Source organism: Trachinotus anak, unplaced genomic scaffold (genome assembly GCF_046630095.1).
Source record: "Trachinotus anak isolate AG129_WGS33_773 ecotype Australia unplaced genomic scaffold, CSIRO_AGI_Tana_v1 ptg000021l, whole genome shotgun sequence".
Lineage (NCBI taxonomy): Eukaryota > Metazoa > Chordata > Actinopteri > Carangiformes > Carangidae > Trachinotus > Trachinotus anak.
Genome location: NW_027273872.1, coordinates 13,495,962 through 13,518,936, shown reverse-complemented (window position 1 = coordinate 13,518,936; position 22,975 = coordinate 13,495,962). Strand labels below are relative to the sequence as shown.

The following is a 22,975-nucleotide window of genomic DNA, read 5'->3' as shown; positions in this document are numbered from 1 at the left end:
AAAAGAACCTCGCGGACTGAGAGCAGGTGTACGAGTAGAACTGGAGCTGGTTTGAAGGCAAAGAGAAATAAAACTGAGAAATGAAAAATAAAAACTATTCATGGTGCTATGAAGAGCCTAAAACCTTTGCAGTGAACTGTACATGTTTATTTATATATAAAGAGCATCTTAAACAACTATTTGTTTTGGCCGATTAAAGTGGTTGAATAATTTACCGTATAATCTCGTTAGTGAGCCTAAAGTCCCTAAAACTGTTCAGAAATCTTGTGCAAACACAATAATTTAAGACCTGGATCTTATGTGCAGTGCATAAAACATCTTCTTTCAGGAAATCAGACATTAAACTCAATGGTCATTTTAGTTGCAGTTTTTTATTTAGTCAAACCAAAAACAAAAAAAGGAAAATATTTTGGAGTGTACCTAAGGCACGCTGAAAACAAACAGCTGGACTCTGATCCAGCCAAGACAAGATAAAATATGTTTTTACAAGTAAGAAGCGAAGAAAATTAAAAACTATACAACATGGAACAAAATCTCTCTTATACTAACTCCTGGTGAAATACTGGTCAAAGTGCTAGTGCATAAGGAGAAAGAGTTGTCAAAACACTGACACTTTTTTTTGGCAATTACAAACATCACATCCCACAAATCCCAAAAACTTTCACAAAAAGAAAAATGTAACTGACAAATTTTTCACATCCTTAAAAAGTATCAAAATATATCAATTTATCAAGCTTTTTAAAGGCGGGAAGGAAACAGTGATTATTGTCCTGTGGCTGTTAATGATGTAGATCTTGATGTGAACCTAAAAACAAGCTTTAAACATCAGGTGACAGTAAACAGAGCTGATGATGACGAACAAAGACTCAAGTCACACAAGGATTTTTCACCAGAGTCCATTCACTGTGATGGAGGAGACACTGCTGCAGAGTAAATACAAATTTATCAGAGGCTGTAGCATAACACACTTTCACTGTTGTTCAGTTTCTAACGGTTTACACAAGCTGAGGAGCTGTAACATCGTCCAGTGTCGCAAAACTGCTGGAGCTTCACAAAGAGAAGCATCATGATCCACAGTCAGTCAACAAGAAGCAGCTCAGCATTTTATTCACTGCTAACTGGTACTTCTGTCTACATCATGGTGGAGGAGGTGGAACAGCTTCATTCATGTCAGGGTCAAAATGGTTTATGATGTGAGGGACCCTCCTCTCTTTGACTTTCAGGCACTTCTATTTTACAAAACAGCAAAATCAAAGCCGACCTGAACACAAGTGAAGCCCCGACACAACAACCTGACTTCCTGAGTTGTAGTTATGATTTAAACACCGCCGTGTTTAAAAGATGGAAACTAGCATTCATACTAACTACAATACTACATGAGCACATAATTAACTGCCAACTAGCTTTGGGAGCTATATTTGGCTAGCTAGCATGTTAGTGGCTAGCTCACCAGCTATCCTCAGGAGTCAACAAACCTCCAGAACCACGTTTAGTGAGTCAGTGTGTGGTACGACCGTGTGCTAACAGTAGTTAGCGACCACAAGATTTGTTCAATGGGTGGAAAATTATGACATAATACTGACTGTAGATTGTTTTACCAGATGGTGGAGCTGAACATTGGGCTCAAGTTATACTTCAGCTGCGCTGAATGCTGATGTGCAAACATGAACATGTCAACACACGCTTTACTACCTGCTGACATTTATCATTTTTGGATGTTAAGAGGTTCACAGTTAGCATGAAACATGTTACATACAGAGTTGCAGGTAAACAGATAGTTTATCATGTTGTAATGTCAGCAGATTAGCATTAACAGGGAAGCTGACATGGAGTGTGTCATTAGCTCTAGAGGTACAGTACCAGTACTGAAGTACGCACACCTGTTGGTTTCACTGGATGAAATTACTAAAAGGATTAGAATGAATGTAACAGATTTAATAATGATCCGAATCTAAAATTCACTGGCACCCTTCAAGTCAGGACTAAATGCGATGCTAAAAACACTGATCCACTTTGTTTCCTTTACTGAAAGTCAATGATTTGTTTAGGAAAAAGTTGTGATTCTGAGGCTCAAACACTTCCAAACCAAAATACTTGGTTCAATACTGTATACTGAGTATTTACATTTCATACTGAGAGTGAAGCGATGTCTTCACCCAACAGCAACGATGAACAGAGCAGACTGTTAGGAGGAAACTGGATCTGAGAGGCTGTGAGACTTCAGTCAAGGCACACATGTAGAAAAGCAATAAGACATTTGGCTTTAGGTTTGACCAGGGCCAGAAAAATCACAGTATACGAGGGTTTGAATCTGCTGACGCTGCATCTCATCCAGCTTTGTTCGGTTTGTTGACAGGTTCATGAATCCACAGGGTTTAAGTTTCCAGCAGGACGTCCTGGTGTACAGATTGAATTTACGCTTTCTTGAGCAACAGTAACTTTTAAAAGGTCGTAGTCTGCAAACACAGGGAAACCTGAAAGTGTGGACTGTGGACATGTTTTTTTGTGAGGACCTCTAAAATGCACATTGACTCCTTATAGTTCTTCTTACTCCAAACTCCAAACAACACTTACACACTAAAAAGTAACAGCCTTTGACAGAACCTGCGAGACCTTTACAAGGTGAAATGTTTGTAATCATGGGGAGCTCCTGACGGTAGCTCCAACATAAAGGAGTTCTTCAAAGATGCCCTGGAGATTTCTGTACTTTGTGACTGAACTGTCAACAACCTGTAGTGATGCCACAATCTTGGCTAAACTGAAGCACGACTCAAAGCTCAGCCTCAGTTATGGGAAAACTGGATCAGTAACAGCCTCTAAGATACCATCCTAGTGTCACTCAGCAAGAGCTTATCGCCAGAGGCTAGGAGAAGATGCTCAGTTTCTCTGGGGATATACAGTAGTCTGGCTTCCTCCACATGAACTACAGCGTGGAGTCAACACGGGGGGGGTTGTGGAGTCAGTGTGGTATGAGGACTGGAAGTCATCATCCAGGAGTAAGTTTGAAACCTCAGCATTTAGAGGTAAACCAAGCTCGCTTTGGATGCAGTGTGGTTAAACAGGAAAGGTCTAGAATGACAACACGGCTCAGAGGATCCAGCTGGACATGTGTGATTATGATCTCAGGCACTTTGGTGGACAGGTAGTTCGTAGACCTGTATGGTACTACGTCCCAGTCACACCAACGTTTCTATAAAACAAACAGAAAACATACAAACAATGAACTGCGGTGAGTAGTGGATTTGTTTGTGAGGAGCTCAGCGTTTGTGAACACTGCAGTGCTAACCAATGAGCACGGCCCTAACAGAGAGAACCAGAGGAAGCTCTCATATCAGCTGTGTCACAACATCCAGTTTTATAACCCTGCTGTAGTGGAGTACCATTTGACATCAGTCATCAGAGCGACTGGCCTGTCTGCTAACTGACAGCTACCAAGCTAACAAATGACTTTGCCATGAAAGTTTGTGGAGAGACCAGGTATTGAAGGAGCTGCCTCACTGATCTGTTCATCTCAGGTTTTAATAAGATGAAACAGAACATTTTGTCTGAAGTCGTTTAAACCATCAACTGTGTCAGTGAAGTGACTCTGCTCAGAACTAAAAAAATCAAACCTGGATGAGCAGACATCAGATCAGTGGAGCTGCACCTTCACCAGGATGATCTGAGGTCCAAACCGTTGTCTGGCTCAGTACAGGACACACACAGGATCCAGCTTTGAGTCCACGTATCTGCTGTAGTGGGTCTGTGGGTCCAGGATCATGTTCAGTGGTAAACATGCCACAATAAGAACGATCACCATGGAGATGCAGTTAAACGGAGCAGGATGCAGCTTCAGAGCCTTTAAACCTGGACCTAGAGCAGCAGAGGTGGGACGATGACGCTACCTGTTGGTGGTCAGTTGGACATGTAGCTCTCACCCAGTCGGAGTCTGAGTGAACCAGGTCACTGCAGGTTACCTTGAGTATAATTATGGGCATGTGTACAGTTCAGCAGAGTCTGGTTTCTATCTACATTGAGGACTCTCAGGATCCACATTCAGGCCCTTTATAACAGAGTCATCTCGGCGCGATCTCCTGCACCATGGCCGGCAGGTGGATTGTCGGACACGAGTCTCTGTGTCTCAGCTTGAACATCAGCTGCTCTTTTTCCTGAGAAAGCTTCTGGTTCACTGCTGCCTGCCTCTCCAGCGCCACCTTCAGCTCCTGCTGCTCCTTTGATAACTGCCTGAGAAACAAAGAATTAAAAGGGCTTTTATTATTATGGCATCACCACAGGTTCTGCGGGATCTTCTGTGGATCCTCTTACAGCGACAAACTGATTTAGGTTTTAGGCGATTTATTTTATCTAAGGCACAAAACACAACCTGCTGTCTGTATAACAAATTGAAAAAAAAACACTGGGTTAACTGGGTTAATGCGTTGAAAACAAAGCAAACTGTGCAGCGGATGGATCATGTCCAGCAGGTGGTGCCACATTGGTGTATAAACGAGAGGAGACTGAGGTTCGATTAACACCCTGTTGTATCGAACTGTGCTGAGTTGAAGTCACATACTGAATCAGAGTCTGGCAGTTGTCGATCCGGACTCTCAGGTCCTCGTTCTGCTGCAGGATGTTGATGATCTGATCCTCCAAAGACAAGTTCTTCTCCACCTGAGAACCGGTGAAGAACAGGAGGTGGAGAGGAGAAGGAGAAGGAGAAGAAGAAGGAGGAGAAGAAGAAGAAGAAGAAGAAAGTACTCTGTGTAAAATAAAGGGAAGCTGATAATATTCTGTAAACGAGACTCTTCAATAAACATATTTGATTATAATAGACGTTAAAGTTCAGTGAACTAACCAGAGTGTCCATCTGCTGCAGCTTCCTGCTCTGCTCCTGCACACGCTCAGCCTTCATCTCTATGACAAACAGCAGAGACTCCTGCTCTGACTCCCAGAATGCACCTGGGCTGCCATGTTCCTGGAGGACAGGTAACACAAAACATGAACATGTTAATGTGTGTGACTCCATCAGCTGTTGACTGATTTCATTGAAACTGCTTTGAGTTTGATTTGTTACTGTTACTTTTAGAGGAGAACATTTTATCTTTATGAAGAGTTTAAATACAAACCTACAAAATATGATGTATTGTTACAGATAAAACTAAAACTTCCCACCAGGAGATCACATGGTTTAAACCAGCTTCACTGTTAAAATGCTGTTTACATGTTACAACCCAAAAATATCATATGTACATAAAACATGACAGGGACCATTCTGAAAAATGAGGACTTTTAAAACTGTAAATGCACTTCTTGATAACAACAACAATAATTTTATTTCAGATAGTTTTATACGATAAATTATGAACAGTTCTGAGTCTCGTGTCTGGAAGAAGCAGCTGCAGCATCAGTGCTTCATGTCTCTGCTGTTCATCATGAATTGAAACTGAAACCTGTTTGGCACAACAGGTTTTAGCTTATTACAGGTCTGACTTTTAATTACTTATAACTTTATTACTTATAACGATGCTGAAAGTTGAACCTGATTAGATTTGACTTTAAACCCACCTGTATGTTCCTCTGCAGGTCTCTCTTGAACGTAGACTGTTGGACTCTCCTCTTCAGCTCGTTGTAAACCTGCAGCTCTGCCGTCAGCTCCTCCACTTTACCCTACAGTCACAGCACGGGTTCAGAACTACAGCGTGAACTGATGCAGAGTCATGTGACTGTAACGCAATCTTTATTCACACAGACATTCTCACCTTGAGGACGTTCTCAGCTGCACGGAACGTCTCTGTCAGCTGACTTTTCTCTTCTTCGTGTGTTTTCTGCAGCTCTGCAGAAAACGAAACAAACAGAGACTGATGTTCAGTTTAATACAGTCACACACAGATCAGGTTATACAGTGGCAACAGTGTGTGTGTGGATCTTGGTATTAGCAAACACGCTTTTACTTAATAAAGTTATATATTCATTTATATATAAAAATGAATACAATTTTACATCGTAGGTGTTGTGTATTGTTTTCTTTGTATTCTACAGTACATTACTTTTCTATATGAAATAAAGATTAAATAAATCAAATATAGCCTGTGGATCCCCCTCAGACAAACCTCCTCCCCCCACTTTAGTTTGCCGGCTTTGTTTCACTTAGTTCCTGGATGTCTATGGGATCATGATAGTTATCTGATCAGAGACTGAAGAGCTGATCCTGATACAGCAGCTCTGTGCTGAGGCATTAGTTTGACTCTGAACTGAACTCTCTCTGTAACCAAATTACACACAGTGACCAGATCTGATTTTGATAACTAATCTAATAACTACTGCAATGATATTTTTCCTTCCATGCACTGAGCCTCCCCTGCAACAGTTTGGACACCCCCCCATGAGACCCACCTTCCACTTTGAAAGTTAATCAATATTTATCATTTGTGTTTACAAAGACAACCACAAAACAAAAAATACAGAGAAAACTTGTTTTTATAGTTTTTACCACGAGTTTATCCTGAGGGTGGTGCCAGAGGACTGGTCATCTGAATACAGGGTTTGTCCTCTGCCTGCCTGCCTGCCTGCCTGCCTGCCTGCCTGATTTAGTTTTAGAAAATAGTTGGGGTTTTTTTAAGTTGAAACAACTTTATCGACAACATGAAAAATAAAGAGACTCAGATAATCAGCAGGTGTTCCTTTGACAGAACACAACTCATGAAACCAATACACTCAGTGCTCAGTTTATTAGGTACACCCAGCTGAACCTGATGCATCCTGTGATAAATCCTCCATTAATGTTATTCTTAATGTTTCTGACTCCATTAATGTTGAACTGGTTCACAGAGTGGATGATTTGATATCTGCTCCATGTGCTTTACTGGACTGACTGACCTCCATATAAAGGTTCAGATCCACTGTCAAGACTTGATTCAGCTGTGCTATAATTAGCCGTTTGCTCGATGGCTACACACTAATAATAGAAAATCTGGACGACAGGCCCGGACACACTGAAGTGGTCAAAGTCAGTGCAACACAGACAGACACACAGAGAATTCATGTGTTCATTAGTGAAACATGAGGAATGTGTCTAAACGAAATTCACATGTGCATTTATGTAACAGCACATTCATGAGATATAAAAATGTCATGTGAAAGATGTTTATGTTAAAACATGAAATGGTGATGTATGCAGTCTGTTACCCTCCACGTGTCTCTCATGTTCCTCTGTCACAGTTTGATTTTTTTGTTCATGCAGAACATTTAAATCAGCCGTCGTCTCCGTTCTCACCTGAAAATCACAACAAACTGGATTCAGTTCAAACTCTCTCCAGGTGGGACATTAAGATGAGACACTGATGACACCTGGAGAGACCACACCTGTTTACACTGTGATAACTTCACCTGAGCATCAGTGAAAACATGAATTTAAAGTGCAAAGAGACAAAAACCTGAGGTTTATTGAGAAACAAGGAGGATCATGGCTCAGAACCAATGAGTGAGAGCTGTGACGCTCTGCTGGGTCTGAGCACCGACAGGGTCACAGCGAGGACACGTTCATGGCGTCTGCCATGAATCATAAGCAGAGTAAACAGAGTGGCGGCTGCAGGCTCAGGTGGTCACATGAACCGGTTTCACAGCTGCCATCTGAGCTGGAACACTTTGCCAGATCAACAGTCTGAGCAACGGCTGAGCCTCTGACCATGTGGCCAGTGAAACCATCAGGCTCTGGTCTGGCGCTGGATGGGGGCCTGAGGTCGCGTCTCTGTGCAGGCCAGGCCAGTATGAATATAAACATCACAGAGTCTTTGCTGAATCCTGTCCCTGATCAACCTTTAATCAGTCTCACATCGTCTCCTCACCTTCTCCAGGATGCTGAAGACCAGGGCGCACACGTCCTCATCGGCATGGTCTTTGAGAAGCTCCGCCCTCTCTGCGTTCCCATTGGCTGAGAGCACTTCCTTTAAAACTCTCAGCTGCCACTCGAAGCGCTCGAGCTGCTTCTCCAGACAGACGTCCTGCTCACCTGATGTACGTTTACCTGCAGAGACACAGTCAAACAGGTGAGTGAGGTCAGCTGAGCTCTGTCCAATTGGCCGTTACAGGTCACAGCTGATTCTGTTCTGACCGTGGAACCAAAGCAGAACCACAGAACTTCTGTAATACACGCTGACAACAAATCAATCAAAAGTCAATAACAAAGATAAAGATAAATGTTCTCCTCATCTTTCAGTTAAATAATAATTATGTCACAGACACTTGGTAAAAAGTTTGTTTTATAATCATCAGCAAACACATGTAACTTATCAACTGTGAGAGACACCACCCAGTGGCTACAGCTAACTGCAGTTACACCACATCCTCATCTTCTGCTGATTGATCTTTAATCAATGACGTTATTAGTGGCAATAGATAATTTATTTGATTAATAATTGATGTCTCTATATTTCATGAATTTGAATCAATATTAAAAGTTGATGTTTGAGTGACACGAAGGGGTTAACACAAAACTGCACAGAGATATGATGTCATCGTCATGGAAATTTGAAAAACAGACATTCAACAAACTCTCACACACACACACACACACACACACACACACACACACACACACACACACACACACACACACACACACACACACACACACACACACACACACACACACACACACACACACACACACACACACACCTGGATCTGCAGATCAACGCTCAGGAAGTGTTTCTGACTAATTGAATTTCAACCTGTCAGTTACATCATCGACATGTAGACACATGATCTGTCTCACACACAAACACACGTCTGCAGGCTTCAGTCTTAAAAACATCTCCAGTGTCTCAGGCTCATTGAAGATAATTATTAACATTAACTCACTGAGCTCATCATCAAACTGTTTCTACTTTCTACTGAACAGAGGTCAAAAACCTGCAGTGACTTGGTGGATGTTTGAAACGTGTAGATGTTATGTAACAATAACTCAAGTCTTTTTTCCTGCTGTTTTTCTAATAATCGGTCGATATTGAGGTGGAGCAGGTCTGAGCCTGAGTCTGAATTCATCTTAAAGACCAGATTCAGTTTCGTTCAGTTCAACCGTCTCAAACTCTGCAGCAAACTTTATTTTAAATTCTTTAAATTTTATTTTACTTCCTCCACTGCAGAGGTGAACTGTGACAAGAAACAATATTAAATCTAAAGGGATTTATAGTATCAGGGATGAACTGGATGACACCAGGAATGGATAACAAATCTAAAAACACATCACAGAGAGTCAGTTATGGAAAGTTGGCTCTGAATGTCCGGTCTGAAATTATAATCTCAGTTGTTTATTCTCCGATCAGTTAAATCATACTTTTCGACTGGCTGAGCTCCTGTCTGCGTCTCCTGTTAAATGAGAAAAGAGTCCTTTCTGGAAAAATTTAATTTATCATCTGTCTCAGAGTCTGGAAACAAAAATCAAACTGAAAAACTTTACTATGAAACCAGTTTCAAAAGCTCTAAATCGAGAACCTGTGTGGTCTCAGTATTCTGTGTTTTCAGACTTATTCAGGTCCAGCTCCTGCTGCCACAGCAAGGGTGAATCACAGAGATGACGACAGTGTTTGCACCGTCCTGCTGTAAATGACTGGTTTCTGCTCGTAAACAGGAGGAAGTGACAGTCACATATGAGTCAAACCCTCACAGAAGAAGCTTCATTTAAACTCTGTTACACTCCTTTCCCCTGTTCTGTATCTTCATCCTCTGCCTGTCATCACCTCTGGTTCCCTCTGACCTCACAGTTTGATGATTCTCATGTTTAATTGTGGGAAACTCTGGAACTGCAGCTAATAATTACTGAACCTTTTATATTTAATCACATTATCGTATTTTCCACGTCAGCTGATCTGAACCTCAGTGGACTGTCTTTCACCGTCAGTTGTTTTCAACTGATGACAGACACTACATGTCTGAGCTGGTCACAACAAACACCATATATTAACCTTATATCTGTGGAAGGGCCTGACTACACACGTTTTCACCTCACAGTAAAGGTCTGTATATAAAAGGACATGATGGGACATTGTGAGTCTCAGGTCAAATACTGACAGTATCAAACTTAAGTATTTCAGTGACAGTGACAGTGAAGGGGTGGTTTTGTTCATGAAGACCCTCTGATGAAAATCAGGTGTTTCACCTCGTTAACGTACATATGATGTTTTTATACAATAAAGACATATGATGAGTGAAATAATCAGTTAACACTATCACTGAGTATTTTCACCTTGAACTGCAGTGAACCAATGACAGTCTCATAAAACAGATTCAGACAGTCAGGGATTTATACGTTATATGACCTAAGAAACCAATCCTGTCATATTGTGGGGATTGGGTGGGGCTACTGGCCACCGCCAGTTACAAGCTAACAAACAACATAAAGAAATAAAAGATGCTAGCTGCACTAACTGTTCTGATACGTCTGCTAGTCTCTGATTCTGGATCACCTGACACCTGGACATCATCCCTGTGCTGATTCCAGCAGGATGTGTATGACATCACATCAATAAGGTTTAAAGTTACAGTAAACTAATGTCACCTCACAAACCTGTTTAAAGGACGATGTTAACTGTGAGCTGAAGCAGTAAATATTCATGTTTGTATGGACTGTGACATCTGTGTTGTTTTGGTTCAGGTAACAGGAAGTGAGAACGAGGCTGAGAACAGTCCGGAGGAAACCCACAGTGTCTCAGACTTAGATATTTAAAAGCCACTCACCTCCTTCATCTCGGCGGCCCTTCTCTTTCTGAGTCTTCTCTCCCTTCTTGCCTTTGCTTTTCTTCTGATGATGACAGGAAGAGAAAAAGAAGAACAAACATAGAGAACAGACTGATGAGAAGAGTCTGACAGATTTGTTTCCACTAACAGGACCAAAAACACAAAGCTTGTCCTCGTCTTCTGAAACAACCTGTGAGAGTTGAATAAGCCGACGCCTCAGGTCAGAGATTGGTCACATTCAAGCAGAGGTGAGAGAGACTGCAGCTGGAGCTGGATGATTAATCCACTTAATTTGATTTGTCTGATATTGAGCTGTTGCACAATGTATTAAATGTACACTGTGAAACTCACAGAGAGGAACTGATGATTCAGTCTGTGACGAGATGACTGAAACAATTCTGCTCATTGATCAGGTATCGATCATCTCTGACCTTGGTAACGAGCCATCAAAGCCTGTCCTGACCTGCAGGGTCCAGCAGCTAACGCTATAGCTAACAGTCTGTGTGCAGGGATGGTGATGACAGACAACATTCATTAGAGGAACACAGTGGAGGAGAAGGAGCATAAGGCCGAATGATTGAGTTCAGACCTAGAAGTCCCTCTGAAGGCCATCCATATGGCCAAAGGCCATATGTAGTCCCTCCAGTGAGTTCTGGGTCTACCCTGAGGTCTCCTCCCAGTTTGGACCTGCCTGGAGAACCTCAAAAGGAAGGCCCATCAGGATCATCAGCTGTCTGGTTCAAGTCTACAGCAAAGAAAAACTAAAGACTAAATAACAGATTTCTAATTTTATTTCATGTCATAATTCACAAACATCTGGTTCTTCATCAGGAGGTCGACAACCTCAGATCACCTCCTGCCTCAGACTGATTCCGTCTCTTATTATTAGAAATCAGAGTTAAAGTTTTCTGAGCTCAGTCTTCAGAGTATGGTTCATGATGGCCCAGATCACATCACCTCTGTCACCACGTTCAGTCCGCTGAGGCTCCTCGGACTCAAAGTCCTGGTTCAGGTCTGGTCTTAAACTGGAGCAGTGGGTTAGTTATGAAATGTGACCTGGCAGCTTCCTGCTCATTAGTCTCCACATGACTGACGCTGCAACGTCGCCTCTGTTCTCCCCGTGTTACATAACTTCAGCTGCAGCTCTGACTCAGGACAACAGGACGACTGTGTTCATGCTGGACCCTCCACATCCTCACTGATCTACTGAGGACATGTCTGTCTCACTGCTGATTTTAATCAATAACCTGTCAGAAGAAAAGTCTTCTCATCTTCAGACGTCTTGTTCTCATTCAAAACTCAAATCACAGATGGAGACAGTTTCTTTAACATTTCTGTTCTGACATTAGTTGTTGTTGTACTGAGCAAAAATATAAATGCAACACTTTTGTATTTACTCTCATTTTTCATGAGTTGAAATTAAAGATCTAAGACTTTTATTGTGACAGCCCAGGCCACCACACCTGTGCAGTATCATGCTGAGTAACCAACATCTGGATATGCCACACCTGTCAGAGGGATGATGTTGGTAAAGGAGAAATGACACAGATTTAATATGAAAAAAAAAATGTCTTTAGTTTGATTCGAAATTTACACTCATGAAAACTTGAAAAAAAAAAAAAAGTGTTGAGTTTTACTTTTGTTCAGTGTAGACTGACACAAGAGAGAGATCAACAAAAAAAAAAAAAAACCTGCCTCAGGAGTTTAAGGATCAATATTGGAGTACACAAACACACAAACACACAAACACACACGTTGACATTGCACAAGCACACTGGAGCTGAAAGATCAGACTCCAGGCCACGTTGATTGTGCACAAGCACTGACAATACACACTAACTGAATGCTTACTGTATTACCTCACACACACTCATTGCTCAAGCAATGAGGCCAAACTATCACACCCTAAAACACACACACACGCACACCCTCCCACTGTATAAACACGTCTAAACTCTGCTCTGCAAACTGGACACTGACTTTATTTAAAGTGGAGCTGAAACAATAAATCTCTCTGGTTTAAACACGTCTCTGGTTCAGGACCGGAGCTCAGCAGCGTGTCGCTGCATTTCACAGCTCAGTGTGAGGAGGAGGAGAAGAAGGAGGAGGAGAAGCATATGTTCCTCCAGGCGTCTCAGGGGCCTCCTTCTTAAAAAGGCAATAAATCAGATCTGTGTTTGTCCAACACTCCGCCTTCAAGAAAAACCTGCACTGAACCGTATGTCTCATTTCAAGGTTGAGGAAAGTTCTCATATGTTCCACAGGTGAATATAAAGCATCTCATTGGCTGATTTAAACCTTGGTGGGAGGAGCCAAAGCTCCGGATTCATTCAGGATTCATTTCCATTTTGGACAGAAAATTCAGTTCAAAGTGGGGCAGACCCTGATCAGGAGCAGGGTCGTGAGCACTGACCAAACCAGTCCTGGTTGTGAGCGGTGATGGTCAGATGATATATGATCACATCTGTCCAATTACAGGGTGCCACACCTGAAAGAGGATGTGACATCACGCTGCAGTCTGTGGTCTCTGTATGACACGGGCCGATGGATGTGATGACTTCTTCATTTCCAAACAATGCTCCAGTGTTTCTGGCACATTCACACAGTTTAATTTGAACAAAGGCGACCTTTGACCTCTGACTCTTTCCCCGAAACAGGAAACACATCCTTTACTTCCTCTACAGTGAGACAACAATGTGCAAACATCTACAGTGACAAATGCTGATGTAACAACGCTGTAACGGATCACACACACACACGTTCAGACAACTGTCAGTGCATCACTGTGATACTGAGGGAAACTTAAAAACTTAAAAAAATTTCTGCAGATAGAGGGAGCGTCTCCTTTAAACTTACAGATATTAAGTCTCCATGGTAACAGAGAGCAGAGGGCCTGTGTGCTCAGATTTGACAGAGTTAGGGAAGATGTGCGTTTTTGAGGTCAGAGGTCAGAGTATCCTCTGCTCAGGGTTTCATGTTGGGAGCTCAGTCACTGCAGCAGCTGTTTCCATTCTGTCCCACCATGTTGGTAACAAACATGTCTCTGCACAGCAGTAATCACTGTTTTCCTCCTCTGAAAAACCACAACACAACAAAGGGGAAACACTGCAGTAAGAATCAAGGCATGCACGCACACACAACCACACACACACACACACACACACACACACACACACACACACACACACACACACACACACATCCTCTAAAACTGTGATGACATTCCCCTCAGGACTCGCCCTCAGTTTCACTCTGTGTAGATTTGAAGACCTGATCCAACCTGCAGGACAAACACAGCTCTGTCTCCAGCTGGACTCTCAGCTACACGGTAAAAAGCTGCTGAGTGGCGGGATGAGACTTAGCTTCCTGTGAGGAGTCTCCTGAACCAGGTTAAACTCACTCACAGACTCGACGTGTCAAATGTCTCACGTTTGAGGGGCAGACAGAGAATTCAGCCTGAAGCTGCTCCGTCCTCACGAGGATCAACTCAGCACGTTAACAACACCTGTCGCTCATCGCGGAGCAGAAACTCTTCACAAAGAGCTGCTCAGTTCAGAGTCTATTATGTGGGAAAACAGCTCTTCATGTGGCGCCATGTCCACGAGGAAAAACCATCAAACACACTGTGATGTCGTTATAAATACGAGCAGCTACTGAGGCTCCACACTCACTCTCTTCATGTTTCCTTTGAGGATTTAAAGACTTTAGTCTCAGAAAAACTCATCAGAAAAGGAGAATATCTGTATTAATATAACATATAATAGAATTTTTCTGACCAATGTCTTGACTTAAATCACAGCTGCTTAATCAAATTTATTTATTAGTTTATTTTCAAGAGAGAGAGAAGGTATTGCTGAATGCTAAGCTAACGTAACTAGCTGATCTAAATAGCACGTAAACAACAGCTGAATTAGTAAAAGTCACTAAAGGAGCAGAGACTGTGAGAGCTGCAGCAGAACTAGTCAGTTTAAATGTACAGCAGGTAGTTAGTCCCTGAGATGGAGAGAACAGCAGAGTTAACCGAGTTCAGACAGAGCAGCAGTGAACGCTACAGTAACAAACCCCAGAGACTGGAGATGAGACACTGACGTCAGCACGTCAACAACCTCACAGACAGAAGTACAAAGTGAGTGAGTTCAAACTTACTTGTTATATTTTTTTTAAAAAGGGGGAAGGTGGTGATGATGATAATAATAATAATAATAATAATAATAATAATAATAATAATAACAACAACAACAACAAAAACAACAAAAATAATAATAATCTGTATGATAAAGCTGTTATTATTAAAGAGTATTCAGGCTGCCTGGCAGATGTGTAGATGTATATGATGTATTGATATTTTAATCCATACATGCAGTTCTCAGCAGCACTGGAAGCAGCCAATTAATTCCAGTCCGGCTCTTTGCTGCCTGTGAATACGACTGATAATTACTAATATCCACTCAGTTGTAAGTTTATTAGGAACATCTAGATGAAACTGATGTAGGCTAATACAACAGTCCTGGAATAAATCCTCCTTCATGAAGGTTTTAATGTTCAGGTTGTTGTTGATTCAACTGTGTGATCACTGTGAAGGACGCAGTGTGTGGAGCTGTGTTTCGTTATACAGAGAAGTTTCTGTTATTTAGCCTTCCTTCATTAAAATAAATGTGGTGGGCTAAATAATAGAAACACCTGGTCCTTATGTAGCAGGTTTGTGTTGTTTTATCGGTTCCAAATATCAGTTATCTGTCTCCTTATTCACTAATAATCCTAATATTTTTTTATATTTATTTCAAGAAATAAATCCAGTATATATTATCTAATACAATATAATATAAATCCAATTAATATTAATTCTTTTAAATCAAGCTCAGACATTTTTAATGATCAAATCATGAGACGTGCTGTAAGAATAAACCTGTTGCTCTGTGCACTGACACTGATCCATCTGTGACACCAGGATTTTTAATAACAGCAGCAGCAGGCGCCGAAAATCAGCTGCAACAGTTTCAGATGCATCATGACAAATACGCACATATACCATGTGTGTATTTGACTGGAATAATACAGCTCTGATGGACTCTGTATATATAATACATACATACATATACACATACACACCTTTAAAATCAACAAATGATGAGGAGGCGCTTCAGAAACAACAGAGGTGGAGTTTATCTGATCATTTGGAGTCTCTGCTAAACCAAAACATCTGGTCCTCATCTGGAGCTTTACAGCCGACATGTTGAGTCACAGCACTGAGGCACGATGGGAACTACGTTTTTATCTGTGCATCATGTTTTTGAACAGATATCAAACGAAGAGCATCTTTTACATGTTGCAGTGGTGAAGCATGAAGAGGCAGCAGCACTTTGACTCAACACAAGCTCCAGAGCTTCAAGATAAAACACATGGACTGGAGGTAAAAACAGACTTACTGAGGTCACTTCTCAACTCCAGGTCTGATTCACACTTGTCCAGCTGTTGCTGAGACCAGCAGATGGTCTGCTGCTCTGATGGACTCTGAGGTTACAGGTTTCCAGACTCAGTTTATGTCTGAAGCGTCGCAGCACTGAGCCGACGCTCTGGTAAAACAGAAACGTGGGTGTGAGGACGATCTTCCAGAATCAAACAGAAAACCTGATGGACTGAATGGACAACTGTTGTTCAGCCTCTGCTGCTCAGTGTGACCTCTGACCTTTGGTGTTTGAAGTCAAACTGTCTGTGGCTCCGTTCACAATGAAATTTAAACAACGTCACTGCTTCTTTAGAAGCTCACGTCATTTTACATTTAATGATCATTCAGTGCAGAAACTTAAAAAAAAAAAAAAAAAACAGGAACCAACAATGTTCCTCGAGCGTCTCCTCACTGTGAGGAAGTAAAAATGAGAACAGTGATTATGAGTTGTGCGGTTCTCACACTTGTCAGCTGCAAAACTCAACCCAGGAGTTCACTGTCCAACTTCTCAAGAAGCTGTTTGGAGACAGACTTGTTTATTGAAGCACATATGGAACAAGTTCTGAATGAGGATTTACCCACACCTGTCCACACACAATAACACCCTCACCTGCTCACATTCACCATATATACCAAACATAATCACTGGTTACAGTGATCCTTGATCCAGATACTGAAGGTCCTGATTCAAGTCCATCAGGTGGATCAGCTTTAATTACAGAGAAGATGTAGATAGAAGTTTAACTGGAAGAAAGAAGAAGAAGAAGAAGTTTGATGCTGAACTAAAGTTTCTTCAGACTGGTAAGTGAACAACTGCTAATGCTAATGTTAGCTATGTAGCAATAGCAAAACTTACATAGAACTCCTTTAAGCTGATACAGTAAATAAAAATATGCCCGATCAGCATTGACACTAATCTTTAGGATCAGCTCAGAAATAAATAAAATATCACATAATATAATATACAATTAAAATTCTCTTAAATAAATAGCAGGAAGTGAAACAAGAAACTGCTAGTTTTAAATGAAACTCAACTAAAACAAACACAACCTGGTTACAGCATCTTTATTTGACCATCAAATGGTTGATATTAGTAACAGGATTATTGTGTGTGTGGTTCTAAATACACACACACACCTTCTGTGTGTCCTGGTTTCACACACTGTTGTTAATGAGGCCTCAGGTTCCTCAGGTGGTGTGAAGACAACACCTGAAATGATGAAGCTCCTCCTCCTCCTCCTCCTCCTCCTCCTCCTCCTCCTCCTCCTCAAGGACCGGCCTCATGTGACCCAGACTGTGCGGGTTCCTGATCAGGTCTGAGCTGCCTGCAGAGATCCTGAACCACGAGAGCTTCATGTGACGTTTTATTTCACAGCTAAACTCAGAATTTATCTACGTTACCATAGCTACAGCAAAATATTACGTGCTGCCCTGAATCGACCGTCAGGAGGCGAGCCAGCTGGTCTGAGTCCAACAAGACACAACGATGGACTGAGAGACAAAGACCGAACCAGCGGTCACACTGGACCTGAGAGGACACTGATTAGACCCCCCTCCCCCTCAACAACAACAACAACAACAACAACAACAACAACAACAACGACTCCAAAAACACGGCCTCCCACAGGGTCCCAACCTCCATGTTGAGAACCGTGGCTCTGAAGCATGAGGAGTCTCTTCCCTCCTCTTCCTCCCACAGAGCTGCGGTTTGGAAACTGTTTTCTAATTGAACTTTATTGTGCAGCTGCTGCATCGTGAACTTTACCCTAAATATACAAGATCATGATGATGTCACCCACAGAGCCAAACACCAGATCCCGGTCAAACCTCCACAACTGACCCCTGACCTCTCATAACTTTATTGATTATTACTGAACAGAAAACAGACACTGATCGGTAAAACAATTTTGTTTCATCAGTACATGAATATTTGATCCCACAGGAGCAGACCCAGGTTCAGTCTGACCCCCACATAAAGTGGTTTAACCTACATCAGAGGTCGGGCCCCTCCCCAGGGGCCACAGAGAGCTGAAGGGACACATGAGGTGAAGGGACTGTTCAGAGCACAACAGGAAGTTAGTTACTAAAGTTTGTTCCATTCACCAACTCTAAACTGCTGTGTGTCCAGGGGGTTTTAGTAGAGAGCTCTGTCCACAGTCACACACCTGGACGACAGGAGAACAGGTGAATATTCTTCTTCTTCTGACTATTTTCAGTTAAACAATCTTATACTCGTCTATAAAAACAAGTTACCTGATAGGAGAAGGTGCACACCTGTGTGGAAACTGTGACTGTTGGAGACACAGGAGGTGAGGAAGTGAACTGAAGCTGACATTTAATCTGACCTCATATCACACGTTACATAGTGATCCAGTCATTCATTCACTGGGGGGGCAGGCGCAGGTCACAGTCTGTCACAGAGACTAACAACCATTCACACCTACAGGTAATTCAGAGTCGCCAGTTCACCTGCACTTCAGCACAGACCTTCAGACCAGCAGGGTTATTTGTGTTGGTGCTGGGGGAAGGCCAGACTGCAGGTGCAGACACTAGTGAAGCTGCTGCAGGTGTTGAAGTCCAGGATGATCCAGGGTATCCCTGATGTTAAGCTTGAATGCACTGAGTCCTCTTCACCTCAACACGCTAAAGAGGCTAACGAGGCTAGCTGATTACCAAGACAGATTTTACAGAGCATTCAGAAAGTCTTCAGACCCCTTCACTGTTTTCACATGTTAAGTTGCAGCTAAAATAAAAAAAAATAAAAACATTTCCCTCATCAGCTACACTCAATACTTTGATATTTCAGTTTTTCCTTTTTAATAAATTCCCATGTCATTGTGGATTCAGACCCTCATACATTGTCAGGTTCCTCCGTTTCTCTCAATCATCTCTGAGATGTTTCTACCCTTTTATTGAAGTCCACCTGTGGACACACACCTGTCTATATCAGTTCTCACAGCTGACAATGCAGATCAGAGCAGGAACCATGAGGAGGAAGAACTGCTGCAGAGCTCAAAGACAGGTTCAAGAGCTCAGTGGTCTCCATCATTATGACATGAAGAAGTCTGGAACAACCAGGACTCTTATAGAGAAAAGCTCTTAGGTTCAGAACTTTATCCTGTTAATATTGTGTTTTAATAAACGAAAGGAATTTAATCATGTTGAAGCAGATGTTTTGTCTCCTGACAAAAACAGGAAGTTTGTCTCTTCACTATGTTGCACACAAACCTCCAGCAGGTGAGCGCAGGTGCGTCAGCTGAGTACATTTTGAATTAAAGCAGGATTAAAACCATCACACAGCAGCCTCATTGATCTCCTCAGCAGCAGCTCAGACTGAGCTCTTTCTATTCTGAGCTAATCAAAGCTTTACTGGAGCTCAGGTTATGTAACAGCCTCTAGAACTGGTCTGCTTCAGTTCTGGTTCTGTGGTGACACGAACGTCTGAGGGGGTTTTAATGCAGGATCCATGAATGACTGCTTCTTTGAATATTATTATTTCTTAATGTTTCAGCAGAAAGATTATGATCAATAATAATAATTTATCTTGAGAAGTCAACACAAGTTTAAAGGTTTTGTTTTATGCAACCGAAAGATCACAACCAAGAAATACTCAACTCACCCAATGTCAGACCAAGATAAGAAGAGAAATCTGTCATTTTTTGATTTCCTTTTCAACGATGACTCAATATCAGTAATATCAACTAATAACAGTTGAGGATGAATTTCCGTTTGATCACTAAATCTTTGCAGCTCCACATACATGAGACCAGAGGAGCTGAGAAACACATGAAGGTGGCTGACGTCAGCTCTGACTTATGAACCTGAAGCTCTCTAACTCGACGTCAACAACCTGCTGCAGAACAGATGCAGCAAAAAGGTTTTTGGCAGAGCTCACAACCCCAACACCACATGAGCAGGAAGTAAGACTGGGAGATAAAATGATAGATATGAATCATCCACACACACACACTTCATCAACAACAATAAGAAAATAGTTTAATAGAAAATCCAGTGGTTTAACGGCTGTGTGCTCCCTCCCTGGCTCATAAACAGCCTGTCGTGTTCCTTGATAATGGAGCGTGCTCACTGAACAGGTGCAGCCGCTGAAGAGTTTAAACTGTGCAGGAGAACCGTCCCGAAAAAAAGCGGGAACACAACTAACTTATTTTAACACCTTCCACCCTCTGGATTACACAACATGTTATCAGTCACGACCAACATCTGCTGCAGCTCAAGAAACAGCTGGATGGAGAGGATCTCAGCACCAACACAGAGCCTCACGATATCACACAGCAGCCCGCGACTGTTCTCCTGCTCTTTATTCAAAACAAGTCATTAATTATCACCATTGACTCATATGAACATTTTTATCATGATAACATATTTGGCGACATCACGCTACCCTAAAGCTGATGAACGGGCTCTGAGCCTCTCTTCTGATTGGCTGACTGTTCTCTGAGTGATCCAATAAAAATATAGCAGATTTCAGGTAAACACTCAGAGAAACCAAATCCTGCAAGGCTGGGTGGTGGGTTTAGGTGGGCGGGGCTTGGGGCATGGCTGAGGGCAGTCACTGTTTTGTTGTGACATCACAAAGTTGCAGAAGTCCTGACGGCTGGTTTTAAGACTCAGTTTCTGAATACAGGCTGTGTGCATTTCTCTGTGGACTGATCACTTTGATACTTTCACAGTATTCATATAGAACCTGGACCTGCTTTATAATCTCTCTTTATACTATATGCATCTTTAAAAAGTTTTGAATCAGTTCCTGCTGTTTTAAATATGTAAGTTTTCCAACAAGTCCCTAAGCCCCAGCTGTTATTTCAATGTGTCTGATTCATATTTAACCAACATTTGATATCTGCTGCTCATCTAAAGGTCAACATTAATGACCACACAGAAACTGTGGAGTTTTTCAGCCGACAGAAGTCACCTGAAACTCTGGCTTTGAGCCATTTTTAGCTTCACTTTCTTACAAATGTTGAAATCTGGAACAATAGAAACTGATTCAATAAGGGATTCAAAATAAGTCAGATTACACTGATATCTATATTTGACAAATTGCTGTCGAGGTCAGGGAGGCCCCGGGGCCTCAGTTAGGAAACCACTGACCCACATGAAGCCTCCGCTGCTCCGTCACTTTCTATCAATAACTGGAGGAAGAGCAGCAGCTGCCAAACTCCAGATACTTTTTATACTCAGTGGGAGAGAATCACAGCCGCTAATACTGCAGTACAGATACTACAAACCACTGCAATACACAGGAAGATTACTGCAAAAGGACTGTGACATCAAACAAACAACAGGGTCACAATGTTATACGGAAACAACTGGGGGACACATGAAATTAAAGTGTAAGATTAAAGAACTAGGACTGTCTCATACTGCTGGGGAGTACCAGAGAAATGCCCCCTGTTAAAAGTATCACAGGACATCATGTAATACAGCAGGGACACTGTGAAGTCACACATAGGAATTTACTATAAAATATCATATGACAATAGCAGCCGCATTTAAAGCGATAAAAACAGCACAAAGATGACAGGGGGGGTTGTTCAAGAGCTAAAACAACAGATATCAGAAATAATAAAAAAAAAAAACTGCACCGTGGGAAAAACCGCGTAAGATTCAAACACGATGCGAGATTAGAAACAGATGTTCACAAGCGACACAAAGTAACGCTCTGCGGGATTTTACGGCATTTTCTTCGGCGCCGGCCCGACACCTGCATCCCTGCTCCCGGTACCGACTCCGTCCTGGAGCTGTCCGGAGCACACGGTCCATTACGCGGAGCTCATTCCCCGCACGTTTCGCGGCCGTGCAGCAACAGCAGCCGCCGGCCGCCTGCTAATGAGCCTCCTCCTCCCCCAGAAAAAGAGTCAACTTCTGCCGAGACTCTGCGCTTCTCCGGCGGACTTCGCTGCCCGTGTCGCTCACCTTGCTGTGGCTGCAGCCCATTCCTCCTCCTCCGAGCTCTGCTGTCGGTGTGAAGCCGCTCAGACTCTCCGCTCCCTTTCCTCTCCGTCTTCTTCTTCCCTCTGTTGACAACTTTCAAACACTCAAGAAGAAAGTCCGTGAACGCACTGCTGCAGCCGCCGGCCACGGGGGGGCGGGGCTTATCTGTGCTGCCTTCAGGGAGCCTTGGTGGGCTCGTCGCTATAACACTTCTTTATTTTAAACTTTACTGCATTTGCCAGAGGTAACAAGAAACAGGATACAGATCAGGAGTCACTGTGTGATAAAATAAATAAAAATATGTTGTCATGAATTTTTCCTCCTTGTTGTACCCGGACATGAAGAAAATATAAGTATGTTTTTAGTTTTCACTGATGCAATTCTGAACGTACACACAACCAAACCCTAACTTTAAAAATACTTAAAAGCTTTATATATATATATATATATATATATATATATCCAAGTGAAAAAAGAAACAATCTTTTAATCTATGAATTCATTTATCAGTCAGTGTCTAATTTTTTTAACCAAACCTGCACCAGGATCACAGAGATTGATATCTGTATTCTCCCACAGCTCCTGAAGGCAGCACCATGTCAAACTGTGACATGCGCAGTAGAGCGTCTATTGTCTGTGATTTAAACGGTTACCGTAATGTTGAGAGAAGCTGTTCGGTTTGTTTTCTAAATGGCGGAAAAACACCCCACTGTGCCACAGTGTTTATAACCACAGACAGACGCCCCTGATTGGTCCTGAATTTAAACACCGATCACTGAGAACATTACAGCCGCTTGATGTGATTATATGTTTGGATTTCACGTCATTTCTTGTTCGCGATTCAAAAAGTAACTTATTAAA

The 22,975-nt window shown here is 42.2% G+C and overlaps 1 protein-coding gene across 2 annotated transcripts; it reads right to left on the bottom strand.

Annotated features, from left to right (window-relative positions):
* Positions 1-352: 352 nt before the first annotated feature.
* On the bottom strand, positions 353-22,270 carry ccdc69 (coiled-coil domain containing 69). Of its 2 annotated transcripts, none has more exons than XM_071457683.1 (9): positions 22,097-22,270; positions 10,714-10,777; positions 7,824-8,002; positions 7,165-7,252; positions 5,739-5,812; positions 5,545-5,646; positions 4,835-4,954; positions 4,553-4,650; positions 353-4,224 (listed from the first exon to the last, which is right to left on the bottom strand). In XM_071457683.1, the coding sequence occupies exons 1-9, from the start codon at positions 22,115-22,117 to the stop codon at positions 4,056-4,058; spliced, it is 915 nt and encodes a 304-aa protein (XP_071313784.1). In that variant the 5' UTR covers positions 22,118-22,270; the 3' UTR covers positions 353-4,055. The 2 variants fall into 2 exon arrangements, with proteins under 2 accessions (XP_071313784.1, XP_071313785.1); XM_071457684.1 differs by having other exon boundaries at positions 10,714-10,774; positions 22,097-22,259.
* Between the last annotated feature and the right edge of the window lie 705 nt (positions 22,271-22,975).